At 42.1% G+C, this 13,843-nt stretch overlaps 1 protein-coding gene across 2 annotated transcripts in view; it reads left to right on the forward strand.

The window, feature by feature from the left end:
- Positions 1–13,843, forward strand: part of LOC132899179 (heterogeneous nuclear ribonucleoprotein L-like) — a 242,033-nt gene that overhangs the window by 168,223 nt on the left and 59,967 nt on the right. For both annotated transcript variants that reach the window (XM_060940878.1, XM_060940879.1), the window contains exon 3: positions 4,887–5,124. In XM_060940878.1, the coding sequence (XP_060796861.1) occupies positions 4,887–5,124 (238 nt within the window). The remainder of the gene's footprint in view (positions 1–4,886; positions 5,125–13,843) is intronic.

Consider the following 13,843-nt stretch of genomic DNA (forward strand, 5'->3'; position numbering starts at 1 on the left):
GACAGAAATCTTAGTTTCTCGGTCGTTAGCCTGTGCTACTTGCTCTCGACAGCACTGGCTTGATCGCTTTGTTAGCATTCGCTAACACTACTGATGAACGCTACACTGGCTGGAAGGTGACTTCACTGCTGCGCCGACGGCGCTGATTCGCAGTTAAGCTTGCGTTGGGCGATAAATTTTTGATCCCTCCCACTATTAATCAAAATCTGATTGTCACTTCCGACATAAACATACACTGCCATGGCCTTCTGTCCTGGCAATGAAGTCCGAACCAATGAGTGAGCAGCTCTAAACTCTTCTCAGCCTAGAGACAACAAGCAAAATAATCTCATTGGATAACTCGATTTTAATGTTTTCAGGACAGTAACCCTTTCATTTCTAAAGCAAATTTGATAGAAAATGAGTCCAAATTAGAATTAGAAGAGAATAATTAGGATTAAATTATGAAAGAATGAAAGAAATTCAACATAACATTTGAAACGCTGATATGTTTGGGCCTTCTCTGAAGGCCTCGAGGGCCCTGACGGTTCCCCTCTGTTTACAAGATGAGATGCTACAATCATGTGAAATATATTTTGTATATACTGGACGCCATGAAAATTCCTAGTATTCCTCCATCTGAAGCCCAACATGTCTTTGAGATGTAGGTGAATGGCATTTCAAATGGCACTTCCATAAAATTTCCATGAATCCCGTAGGATCCCGTGTAAGAAATAAAACACAACAGGGTGTGCCGTTGGAGGAAAATAATTGTTGTGATGCGGTTACTATCCTGAAATTTATTAAAGAACGTCTCGTGCTTTTTTTTTTTATCCATTTATAGTTGCATTTAACGTTGTAGAACATCCGTGAAACAAGCTACCAGCTGTTACTACTTATGTTATAGAAGCTGTAAACATCTCCCTCCCTTACCAGCCTCTCTGGTTTCTCTCTCTTATCATGTTACTGAGAAACCAGAAAGAGCAAAGTCCTCTATCCTGAAGACTGAGAAGTGCTGAACGTTACAATGTTAAACATCATCTTGAACAAAAGAACCCTCACCATATTAATATCCATCATACAAGCCCCTCCGAACGAGCCGTTACTATAGAAACGATAATGCATTAGAACAAGCGCACCTGCCGTTTGAATTACAGCTGGAACTGCTGTCAGAGCGACTGCTATAGAACAGTAATCAACACCTTCTGACGAATCAGATTTGAGAATTCAACAGCGCTGTGGTGTGAAAGACTTTAATGAAATTTAAGTAGTCGTCACAGGGCTCGACATTAACTTTTTAATTCACTCGTCCAGTCGGATCATCAGGCCATCCTTAAAAAAAATCCGTTTCCTGTCCACCGGGTGAGCAAAAAAATTTTCAGTCGGGAGGGAGGGATTTTTTATATATATATATATATATATATATATATATATATATATATATATATATATATATATGGATAGATAAGAAATCTCAATGCTGTGTTTGATTTTTCTTTCAGTACTTTTTTATTACAAAAGCAGACACATTTAATAAAATATGACAGTTTAATCAACTGAAACTTGGACAAAAACTCTAAGTTAGCATTTTAAATGCTGACTGCAACATTTGCAAAACTTTTACAAAGGTACTTAAAATGTCCGACACACGGGCTTTTTGTAGTTCTAAATCGACCGTTAGGCCTAGTTCGGATGAAATTACACTATTAAAATGATCACTGAATGATTTGTTTTTCTGAATCTTTACTATTTTGTTGTTCGCTAGAATGCCATTTTGCGATTTCACACTTAAGCAAATGTTTGAAAACTCCGGATCGCCTTCCTTCATGGTGGCTGCCGTTTTTTTGTGCCGCACGGCGCATGCGCAGAGCTGATTCAGTTCTATATTCTGCGCGGAATGCAGGGCTTTCCACAAGCGCCGGCTGCCGGCCATACAGCCGACTACACAATTAAGTCCAGCCAGCTACTTTAATGACTATTATTTTTGTAGCCCACAGGCTCTAAATATTAATTTTCGATTTTAATAAAATTAAATGTTTATCTAACGGACTGACAATAATGTCAAACTGAACCGCACTCATTTAAGTTGTGATTCGCGCTGTTTGTACCGATAATAACCACAAATTCCCCGCCGACTTCGTTGATCAAGGGAGAGTAACTCATCCGCGGCCCTGACATGCGGTGTGCGTGCACGCACTCGGCGGAGGCAGTAGTGTGTCGGGGCCGTCGGAGGGAACAGAAGCAGAGATGACGCTTATTTTGTCTCCGGTAAACCAGTCTTCTCTCGTTCAATTACGTGCTGGCATCAAAAGACACCGTTGGTTGTAAATGAACCCAAACTGAGTGGTTGGAGTGTATTTTATACCCAAATGGAGAAATGTTGGCTGAGTGTGTAATTGTGTAGCCCCACTGCAGACCGGTGTCGTTGTTAATTCATAGCATGCTCAGCTGCGTGAATGTGTCATGCACCGAAAATAAGAGATTTACAAGCCAGGAACGCCTCATGATGCAATACGCAAGAAAAGAAAGATGATTTACTGCCATTTTACTTTGTATTTGAGTAAAGTGAATAAATAAATGGTCTGTGGAAAATACATTTAATCCTGGGAACTGCGTGCACAGGAGTTTATTTTGTGTTTACTCCCCCCGGCTGGCTACTTATTTGTCATGGCTGGCTAGTATGAGCCTTAGTGGAAAGCCCTGGGAATGCGGAAATGTCAAGTTCGATTTTAGATTTACAAACCCGAAAAAAAATGTCGAAAAACCGGCGTTTAAAAAAAAAATTTCAACCGCACAAACAGCACTCACCCGGCCGGTGGACCGGAAACAGAACATTTTTTAATAATGGCCTCAGCAAAATGTTTCACCTGTCGAGACCATCACTTTTTTATTCCTATGGATTTACTAGTTCAGTGAAAGGAAAGTGATTCACAAAGTTTATCAAAAAGCAGGTATAGTTATGATAATCCTTAGCCTTTAATGATTTATAATTTTTCAATAAAACTTACATTTTAATTGTAACAATAAATCAAAACTATCCAAAGCCCCATTATGGTGCGTGTGTTGTTATTGTTCTAGCCCATTACCTGATCTGCAGTTTTAAGAGTTTAGACTCACCCAAATTCAAAGCTTCTGGAGGAAATAAAATGAAATCTTGATTAATCCAGTAAAACTCGAAGTATAAATTAATTTAAAGAAATGAAACCGAAAACAAGAAAACGAGTTGGACATGATAAGAGGGACAGAATCACGTTGTGAATGAAAACAAATGGTGAGTGAGTTCGGCGTTGTCGTAAAATTCCCACAAAATATCTCGTCTCATCTCATTATCTGTAGCCGCTTTATCCTGTTCTACAGGGTCGCAGGCAAGCTGGAGCCTATCCCAGCTGACTACGGGCGAAAGGCGGGGTACACCCTGGACAAGTCGCCAGGTCATCACAGGGCTGACACATAGACACAGACAACCATTCACACTCACACTCACACCTACGGTCAATTTAGAGTCACCAGTTAACCTAACCTGCATGTCTTTGGACTGTGGGGGAAACCGGAGCACCCGGAGGAAACCCACGCGGACACGGGGAGAACATGCAAACTCCACACAGAAAGGCCCTCGCCGGCCACGGGGCTCGAACCCGGACCTTCTTGCTGTGAGGCGACAGCGCTAACCACTACACCACCGTGCCGCCCCCCACAAAATATTTTGCGACATATTTTATTTGTGATGGTTAATTTGAACCATACAAAAGAAAAATACAATGAATGCCCAAATGAAATGAAATGAAGATTCACCACAGATGTTTATTTTATTGAATCGTTTGATTGCCATTTCTCTGATTGCAACGAATTCAAAGTCTAGTAATCTGTAAATAGATATTATGACGTGATTATTTTTACACACCCGGAATTTCGTAAACAGTAACGCGCAGTTCACTGAGGGGATTGAGCTAGTTTTGTTGGAACTTTATGGATCTAACTCTTGAATAATTTCTATAAAAATGGTGATTTTCAACAAATATTTAACTCGTCCTGTCGGACAGGCGGATTTGACTTTTCCAGACCAAACATTTGGTTATCCCGGGCAGTCGAAGCCCTGCGCCAATTAATTTCAAGCCCTGCACCAATTAATACATGAAGTTGTATTATAAAATCTTTTTGTTCTGCATCGTCTGATGATTATTTCACATAAAGGACTCACTCATAAAAATATAATGAAAAACTCCAAGGATAGATTGCAGTGGAGAATACATAAAGTCCAGTAGGTTTGTGAGATAACACGTACTATACACGATCTTTCCCCATCCCCTCAGCAGCCCCAATTAAAATTATACTATATTTAGTACATGTCTATTCTATTCTATTCTATTCTATTCACCATAGACTTTTTCACCAATTTTCACTGGACTCCCAATAAAATTTTCAATGGGAAGCCAATGAGAATTTTCCATAAGATATCTACCTACAGTGATAAAGCCCAACATTTTTTTTTTTAATGCAGTTCTCCAAAAGAATCTGAAGCTTCCAAACACCATTCATTGTCAGAACCTCCATCAAATGAGGCTGATGCTGAGACCACTTAAACATGAGGATGGCCAGCCGATGCAAATCTTATAATCAAACATTATTTGTATGTCATGCAAAGCAACGCTCTAACTCTGATGTTGAAGGTGCACAGAGAAGAATAGAAATGAATTTTCACAGCTCAAGGACTGCTGTGAGCTTTTATCACCCTGGTGCTACATCACTAAAATCCATCTGGGCAAATATTAGTATTGGTCCTGGAATAAATGCGATCCAGTTCGTGCGTTTTATATCACATTAAATGGAGTTTTATGTAGAAAGAGGGGAGGATTAAACAATAATAATAATAATTTAAAAATAATTTCTTGTCTGGTCTCTCCTTGCAGCTACGTGATGATGATGCCATTTAAGAGGCAGGCGCTGGTGGAGTTCGAGGACGTGGAGAGCGCTGACCGCTGTGTGGGTTGTGGCTCCAGAGAGGCCGTGTACATTGCGGGACAGCAAGCGTATTTCAACTATTCTACCAGCAAGCGCATCACACGGCCCACAAACGCAGACGACCCCAACAGTGGAAACAAAGTGCTGCTGCTTTCCATTCAGAACCCACTCTATCCCATTACTACAGTGAGTACAGTCCAGTAAACGGCATCATGTGTTTGGTTGGTCATGCTAAGTTATGTTATGTTTTATATATATATATATATATATATATATATATATATATATATATATATATATGTTTACATGCATCCTAAACCTGACAACCCGTTACACTGTATTCATGTAATAAGTGGCATTTAGTGGCAACGTTACCATAACAACAAGAAGTCCTATATTATCAAGTGTCTCCTTCTCAGCGAAATCATTCGAACAAAAGGTGAGGTGAAGGAATCATGCAGCTTCCTGTGCAACCTCACAGTTACTTAAAAAATAATTTACAGTGCCTTGCAAAAGTATTCATCCCCCTTGGTGTTTGTCCTGTTTTGTCACATTACAAGCTGGAAATAAAATGGATTTTTGGAGGGTTAGACTTAGCACCATTTGATTTACACAACATGCCTACCACTTTGCAAATTGTTTTTATATTGTGACATAAACAATAATTAAAGGTACAACCCCAATTCCAAAAAAGTTGGGACAAAGTACAAATTGTAAATAAAAACGGAATGCAATAATTTACAAATCTCAAAAACCGATATTGTATTTGCAATGGAACATAGACAACATATCAAATGTCGAAAGTGAGACATTTTGAAATTTCATGCCAAATATTGGCTCATTTGAAATTTCATGACAGCAACACATCTCAAAAAAGTTGGGAGAGGGGCAATAAGAGGCTGGAAAAGTTAAAGGTACAAAAAAGGAACAGCTGGAGGACCAAACTGCAACTCATTAGGTCAATTGGCAATAGGTCATTAACATGACTGGGTATAAAAAGAGCATCTTGGAGTGGCAGCGGCTCTCAGAAGTAAAGATGGGAAGAGGATCACCGATCCCCCTAATTCTGCGCCGACACATAGTGGAGCAATATCAGAAAGGAGTTCGACAGTGTAAAATTGCAAAGAGTTTGAACATATCATCATCTACAGTGCATAATATCATCAAAAGATTCAGAGAATCTGGAAGAATCTCTGTGCGTAAGGGTCAAGGCCGGAAAACCATACTGGGTGCCTGTGATCTTCGGGCCCTTAGACGGCACTGCATCACATACAGGCATGCTTCTGTATTGGAAATCACAAAATGGGCTCAGGAATATTTCCAGAGAACATTATCTGTGAACACAATTCACCGTGCCATCCGCCGTTGCCAGCTAAAACTCTATAGTTCAAAGAAGAAGCCGTATCTAAACATGATCCAGAAGCGCAGACGTCTTCTCTGGACCAAGGCTCATTTAAAATGGACTGTGGCAAAGTGGAAAACTGTTCTGTGGTCAGACGAATCAAAATTTGAAGTTCTTTATGGAAATCAGGGACGCCGTGTCATTCGGACTAAAGAGGAGAAGGACGACCCAAGTTGTTATCAGCGCTCAGTTCAGAAGCCTGCATCTCTGATGGTATGGGGTTGCATTAGTGCATGTGGCATGGGCAGCTTACACATCTGGAAAGACACCATCAATGCTGAAAGGTATATCCAGGTTCTAGAGCAACATATGCTACCATTCAGACAACATCTCTTTCAGGGAAGACCTTGCACTTTCCAACATGACAATGCCAAACCACATACTGCATCAATTACAGCATCATGGCTGCGTAGAAGAAGGGTCCGGGTACTGAACTGGCCAGCCTGCAGTCCAGATCTTTCACTCATAGAAAACATTTGGCGCATCATAAAACGGAAGATACGACAAAAAAGACCTAAGACAGTTGAGCAACTAGAATCCTACATTAGACAAGAATGGGTTAACATTCCTATCCCTAAACTTGAGCAACTTGTCTCCTCAGTCCCCAGACGTTTACAGACTGTTGTAAAGAGAAAAAAAATTTTTCTCTGTCACCCAATTATTTTTGTTTAGTGGACTGAAAGCTACTGAATTCGAATCACAGACTTCCAGTTTTCTTAGTTTTTTTTAAATAGAACAATTAATAAATTTAGGGGCATGTGGCCCTAAATTCTCCGCTCTTTTTTCCTGCTTCACCATGACCCAATTCAAGATACTACGTCATGCGTCACGTGGTGGGCTTTCCCCGTTCACGCAAGGCATTGTGAGATACAAATTTGAAACAGGAGAGAAAAATGGAGGATGTGAGTGTGAGAATGAAGCGTGAAAGCCCGACTACAGTAACAGAAAGCGAGAAGAAAAGACGTTATGTTGCGAAGGAAAGGAAACGCAGAACCAAACTAATAAATATCGGCGGTCAGCGAGCACCTCGGTGTGATCAGCTGTTCGTTTAGCGACAGAATGATGGAACTGTCAGTGCACGCTCAAAGGTAAACCTGTAGATGGCAGTAATGCAACACTGTGGATGCCAGCTGCCGTAAAACCCAAAAGAAGAAGAAGAAGGTAAACCTGCACATGCGCACACGGACTTCCTCTGTCTGCTTGACTGTGCGAAGTGAGTGATTTCATGCACGTTATTCGCTTGGAAATCCCCTCAAATGAAATAACTTCCCAGCCACAGAATGGCCTGATATTTTGTGATATAGTACAGAAATAAACATATATCACAATGACCACATTTCAGAGGGAACTAAATTTCACTGATTTTATGAAATCGAAAGGCCATCTTGTTTTCTCATCTCATTCTCATTATCTCTAGCCGCTTTATCCTGTTCTACAGGGTCGCAGGCAAGCTGGAGCCTATCCCAGCTGACTACGGGCGAAAGGCGGGGTACACCCTGGACAAGTCGCCAGGTCATCACAGGGCTGACACATAGACACAGACAACCATTCACACTCACATTCACACCTACGCTCAATTTAGAGTCACCAGTTAACCTAACCTGCATGTCTTTGGACTGTGGGGGAAACCGGAGCACCCGGAGGAAACCCACGCGGACACGGGGAGAACATGCAAACTCCGCACAGAAAGGCCCTCGCTGTGAGGCGACAGCACTAACCACTACACCACCGTGCCGCCGCCATCTTGTTTTAAGATGAAAAAACAGAAATCTGGAGTGTGCATAGGTATTCACCCCCTTTCGTATGAAACCCCTAAATAAGAGCTGGTCCAACCAATTCACTTCATAAGTCACATAATTAGTTGATTAAGATCCACCTGAGTGTAATCAAAGTATCACATGATCTGTCATATGATGTCTGTATAAATCAGCCTGTTCTGGAAGGACCCTGACTCTGTAACACTACTAAACAAGCGACATGAAAACCAAGGAGCCTCCAAACAGGTCAGAGACAAAGTTGTAGAGAAGTATAGATCAGGGTTGGGTTATAAAAAATATCCCAAACTTTGAATATCCCACAGAGCACCATTAAATCCATTATAGCAAAATGGAAAGAATGTATCACCACTACAAACCTGACAAGAGAAGGCCGCCCACCAAAACTCACAGACCGGGCAAGGAGGGCATTAATCAGAGATGCAACAAAGACACCAAAGATAACACTGAAGGAGCTGCAAAGATCCACAGCGGAGATGGGAGTATCTGTCCATAGGACCACTTTAAGCCATACACTCCACAGAGTGGGGCTTTATGGAAGAGCGGCCAGAAAAAAAACATTGCTTCAAGAAAAAAATAAGAACGCACGTTTGGAGTTTGCCCAACAGCATGTGGCAGACTTCCCAAACACATGGAAGAAGATTCTCTGGTCAGATGAGACTAAAATTGAACTTTTTGGCTTTCACGGAAAACACCATGTGTGGCACTAATCCAACACCCTGAGAACACCATCCCTACAGTGAAGCATGGTGGTGGCAGCATCATGCTGTGGGGATATTTTTCATCTGCAGGGACAGAAAAGCTGGTCAGAACTGAAGGAAAAATGGATGGCACTAAATACAGGGCAATTCTGGAGGAAAACCTGTTTGAGTCGGCCAGAGGTTTGAGACTGGGACGAAGGTTCACGTTCCAGCAGAACAATGACCCTAAACATACCGCTAAAGGTACAGTGGAGTGGTTTAAAGGGAAACATGGAATGGCTTAGTCAAAGCCCAGACTTCAACCCAATTGAGAATCTGTGGCATAACTTGAAGATTGCTGTACAACCCATCTAACTTGAAGGAGTTGGAGCAGTTTCGCCTTGTGGAATGGGCAACAATCCCAGTGGCTAGGTGTGCTAAGCTGAGACATAACCCAAGAGACTTGCAGCTGTAATTGCAGCAAAAGGTGGCTCTACAAAGTATTGGCTTTCAGGGGGTGAATACCTATACACACACCAGATTTCTGTTTTTTCATTTTAATTATTGTTTGTGTCACAAAAAAAACCCAAAAATCAATTTTCACCTTTAAAGTGGTAGGCATGTTGTGTAAACCAAATGGTGCTAACCCCCCAAAAATCCATTTTAATTTGTAAATTATAATGCGGGCGGCACAGTGGTGTAGTGGTTAGCGCTGTCGCCTCACAGCAAGAAGGTCCGGGTTCGAGCCCCGTGGCCGGCGAGGGCCTTTCTGTGCGGAGTTTGCATGTTCTCCCCGTGTCCGCGTGGGTTTCCTCCGGGTGCTCCGGTTTCCCCCACAGTCCAAAGACATGCAGGTTAGGTTAACTGGTGACTCTAAATTGAGCGTAGGTGTGAATGTGAGTGTGAATGGTTGTCTGTGTCTATGTGTCAGCCCTGTGATGACCTGGCGACTTGTCCAGGGTGTACCCCGCCTTTCGCCCGTAGTCAGCTGGGATAGGCTCCAGCTTGCCTGCGACCCTGTAGAACAGGATAAAGCGGCTAGAGATAATGAGATGAGATGAAATTATAATGCAACAAAAGAGGACTAACACAAAGGGAGATGAATACTTTTGCAAGACAGTGTAAAATCTGCTGGGTTTTTTTCCACATAATTTTTATTTTTACATTACTTTAGTCATATCATCTACAGATTCCAACAGACTTAATCCTTTCAGTTACTTTTCTTTCCTAAGTAAAATACCTACAAAGTGATGTTCTGGCAAGTGAACAAATAAAGGTATCACAATACGGTTCTTGGAGAGATCTGGAATCGAAAGGTGCTCCTTTCCAGACTGGGACAATTGTGAAAATTTAGAATATACTGTATTTTGGAAAATGTATGGCAATTCTGTTGTCAGAAGTACGATTGGAACACTTCGGATGATACGTTTATAATACGCTTCCTCCTTTGCATTATGGTTCCCATGGTGACAAGTGCGTGTTGTTGTCTTAGCCCCTGATTAGTTTGTCTGTTAGTTGGCCCTGTTGGCATTTTGAGCCCCAAAATGGACTTTGATGTTGATGACGTGGACGTGGTTTGCCCTCAGTTGAAAACAAGAAGAAGCACCTTGCCGAAGCACTTGCATCTCACAGCATGCTGCAACATTTTCATGACACGGTTAATGTCATGACCTTTAAAAAAAGCTAAAAGAAAGGCAAGGCAGCTTTATTAGTCTTGCACACTTCATACACTAAGGCAACTCAAAGTGCTTTACAGAGCAATAAAATAGAGAACATGGTAAAGTACGGAAGCCACGAGAGGCCCTTCATATAATCTTTTTTTATTCACCTTGTTATCCCAAGATAACGACATAATTAATTCAGGATGTCGAGAAAACAACACAACTAATTCGAGATCTCGAGAAAACAAAACCGTTATTCCGAGATAACGACAGAATTAATTCAGGATGTCAAGAAAACAACACAACTAATTCGAGATCTCAAGAAAACAAAACAATTATTCCGTGATCTCGAGAAAACAAGACAATTATTCCGTGATCTCGAAAAAACAAAACAATCGTTTCATGATCTCGAGAAAACAGCTGAGATTTCTAGCAGAGCTGCGCCCCCCTGTGGGTCAGAGTTCTGCGGAGGTGCCGCGGACTAATTTTGAAATTATCCCTTATTAAAAGACTTAAAGGTCCCATGGCATGAAATTTTCACTTTCTGAGGTTTTTTAACGTTAAAATGAGTTCCTCTGACCTTCTTAAGTCACCCCAGTGGCTAGAAATTTCATAATGTGTAAACCAAACTATACCCAACATTTGAGAATGGCGCGTCAAAACGGCACGTTGATAAGCTCTTCCCTTTACTACGTCAGCAAGGGAGATGATCCCCACGCCCCCCCTCTGGATTCCCACCCACTGTATGGATTGCCCGCCCAGTTGTAGTGAGGAGACCATAGAGGACACAACAACATGGCATCACCTAAGCGAGCGAAACATGGAAACTGCGCTGTACATGGATGTGACAACACAGAAAAGAGTCTGTTTTTACTGCCGACGGGAGAGCCCCTGAAGACGCAGTGGCTTCATTTTATTTACTTCAATAATACGCCGTCGAGTCTACCTAAGACGGTGTATGTTTGTCGGAAGCATTTTCCTGAGGAATGTTTCCACAACTTGGGACAGTACAGGGCAGGTTTTGCACATCAACTGTCACTGAAGCCTGGGTCCGTACCAAGCATCCCTGCCGCATCAGCCACAAACACCGAACAAGTAAGTGTATAACTGGTCGTTTTGCCGTGTTTTAAAATCGGTGCGTTAGCCTAGCAATGGCTACATTAGCTGTGCAGCTAACCGCTTCCTACAGTTAGCCAGGTAATCTGCGCTACAAAACTAAAGAGCATGCAGCATGCTCTGTTAAACTGAGTTTAGTCTGGAAATTGACTGTAACTTATGAGCTTGTGTTTGACTATTGCTCCGCAATGCATGTCTTCTGTTGGATAAGCGCTATGTTGCTGTAGTTGCTGCTTCTATCCTCTTTGGTTATGGAGTGCGTGTTCAAGCCTAGGCTATTATACGTTCATAAACTACCACTCCGAACACTCTCACTCTCTGTTCTCTGTCACGTTGAGTTTACGAAAGGAGTCCGAGGGAGAACGGGGTTTTGTCTTAGCAGCGTGGCTACAGGCGCTGATAGCAGCGAGTATGTGTGTGCGCAGCTTGGTCAAGCCCCTCCCCCTCCCCCCATGGCCCGCCCCCACCCTTTACCCTTCCCCGCCTCCTGCTTCTTATTAGCAAAACGACGCACTGGGAAAAGCGCTGAAATGGGGCTTTCTCCCAGGAGGCTATATTTACGTGCCGAGGGTTCATTTCGAGAAAGGCTGCGGATATAACATCCGGAAGCCTCCACGAGCCCGTTTAAAGCATCAACAAACCACCATGCCATGGGACCTTTAATGCAATCTCTCCCTGTGTCAACCCCTGATCAAAATATTGCCTTATTAGGTGATCGATTATTCCAGACATTTTAATAACCAAAGTTGCGTCTATACAGAATGAGAAATAGCCCCAAAGTCAGCATATCACAAGTCTCTTGGCGTACCTGAATGAACCATTTCTCAGCTGTTTACTCGAGATCATGAAATAATTGTTTTGTTTTCTCGAGATCACGGAATAATTGTTTTGTTTTCTCGAGATCACGGAATAATTGTTTTGTTTTCTCGAGATCTCGGAATAACGGTTTTGTTTTCTCGAGATCTCGAATTAGTTGTGTTGTTTTCTCGAGATTCTGAATTAATTATGTCGTTATCTCGGGATAACAAGGTGAATAAAAAAAAAGGATTATATGAAGGGCCTCTCGCGGCTTCCGTAGTAAAGGATACAGAAGTAAAAAATATAAAAGGTAAACTTGATGTCCAAAGTTATTGAAAGTTCTTTAAAAAAGCAAATTTGCAGACAAGAGGTGAAAAAATAATTTTTTTAAAATTATTTAAAACTAAGTTTAAAAAAAAAAAAACAGATAAAATAGTCATCATTCCAGGGTCTAGAATTTTTTCACAATGAACAAGACTCGAAACACAAAGTCAAGCTGAAAGACTAAAGGCCTCTGCATGCTCTTGCGACAAGGCTTTCGCAGATAGCTTTTCGCAGACAGTTGTAATTTATCGTTGAGCGGGGGAATAGGCGTGCGCGATGTTATTCACCGGCACAACGCAAGGGGGCGCGAAGTCGCTAGGAGTAGTTGGTGGGTGTGGTTAGTGGAGTGTTTATCCTCCGGTTACTTATAATGACTAGAACTTTTTTTTTTTTATAATGACTAGAACTGGAGTCGTATAGATGTCCGTACTTCCTCAATCAACCGCTCTTCATGCTGCTCCATCTTCGCTCGTGTTTTTAAAAATCCCGGTCATGAAAACAAACCAAACCGGGAAAGTAGGGAAGCGGAAGTGCGTGTACAGCGGATGTAGAGTGGACCAATCAGAGCCCTCTTGTCTGCGGCGCTGTCTGCGAGGCTTCTGCGGTGGTCACAATTTTTGGGAGGTGCGCGCAGAGCGTCTGCGAAGGTGGGGGGGCTACGCAGACGCTATCTGCGACGCCATCTGTGAGGACTGGGTTGTCAGCATAAATTGGCCTTAAGGAGGATGTAGCAAGAGGAAAGTTTTAATCCGGCTGTTGAAAGCGACGATGATGATGATGGAAGAACAATTTCCAAATTAAGGTGGAATAACGCCGAATGACTTCCTCAGGGTGAAAACCTGAGGCGGAAATTGTGAAGTATGTTGACTTATTAGTGTAGTAATGTGAATCCATTTGAATTGCACCTGCTTACCGTGACTGCTGCGCTCCTTCAACTCCGACACATTGCTAAATCACTACGGTCACAACAACAATACCAAATCAATAACAAACAACCTGGAAACGGAGACATATCTCCTCGGTCCCTTATCTCAAGCCCAGAGCTGAGTGCTGGAAAAAAAACAAAAACAAACAAACCACGGGTACTAACAATGACAATCATCTAGCGCACTGATCTCACTAATGGCTAGTCAGAAGAAACCTCATTGA

Source organism: Neoarius graeffei, chromosome 15 (assembly GCF_027579695.1).
Source record: "Neoarius graeffei isolate fNeoGra1 chromosome 15, fNeoGra1.pri, whole genome shotgun sequence".
Lineage (NCBI taxonomy): Eukaryota > Metazoa > Chordata > Actinopteri > Siluriformes > Ariidae > Neoarius > Neoarius graeffei.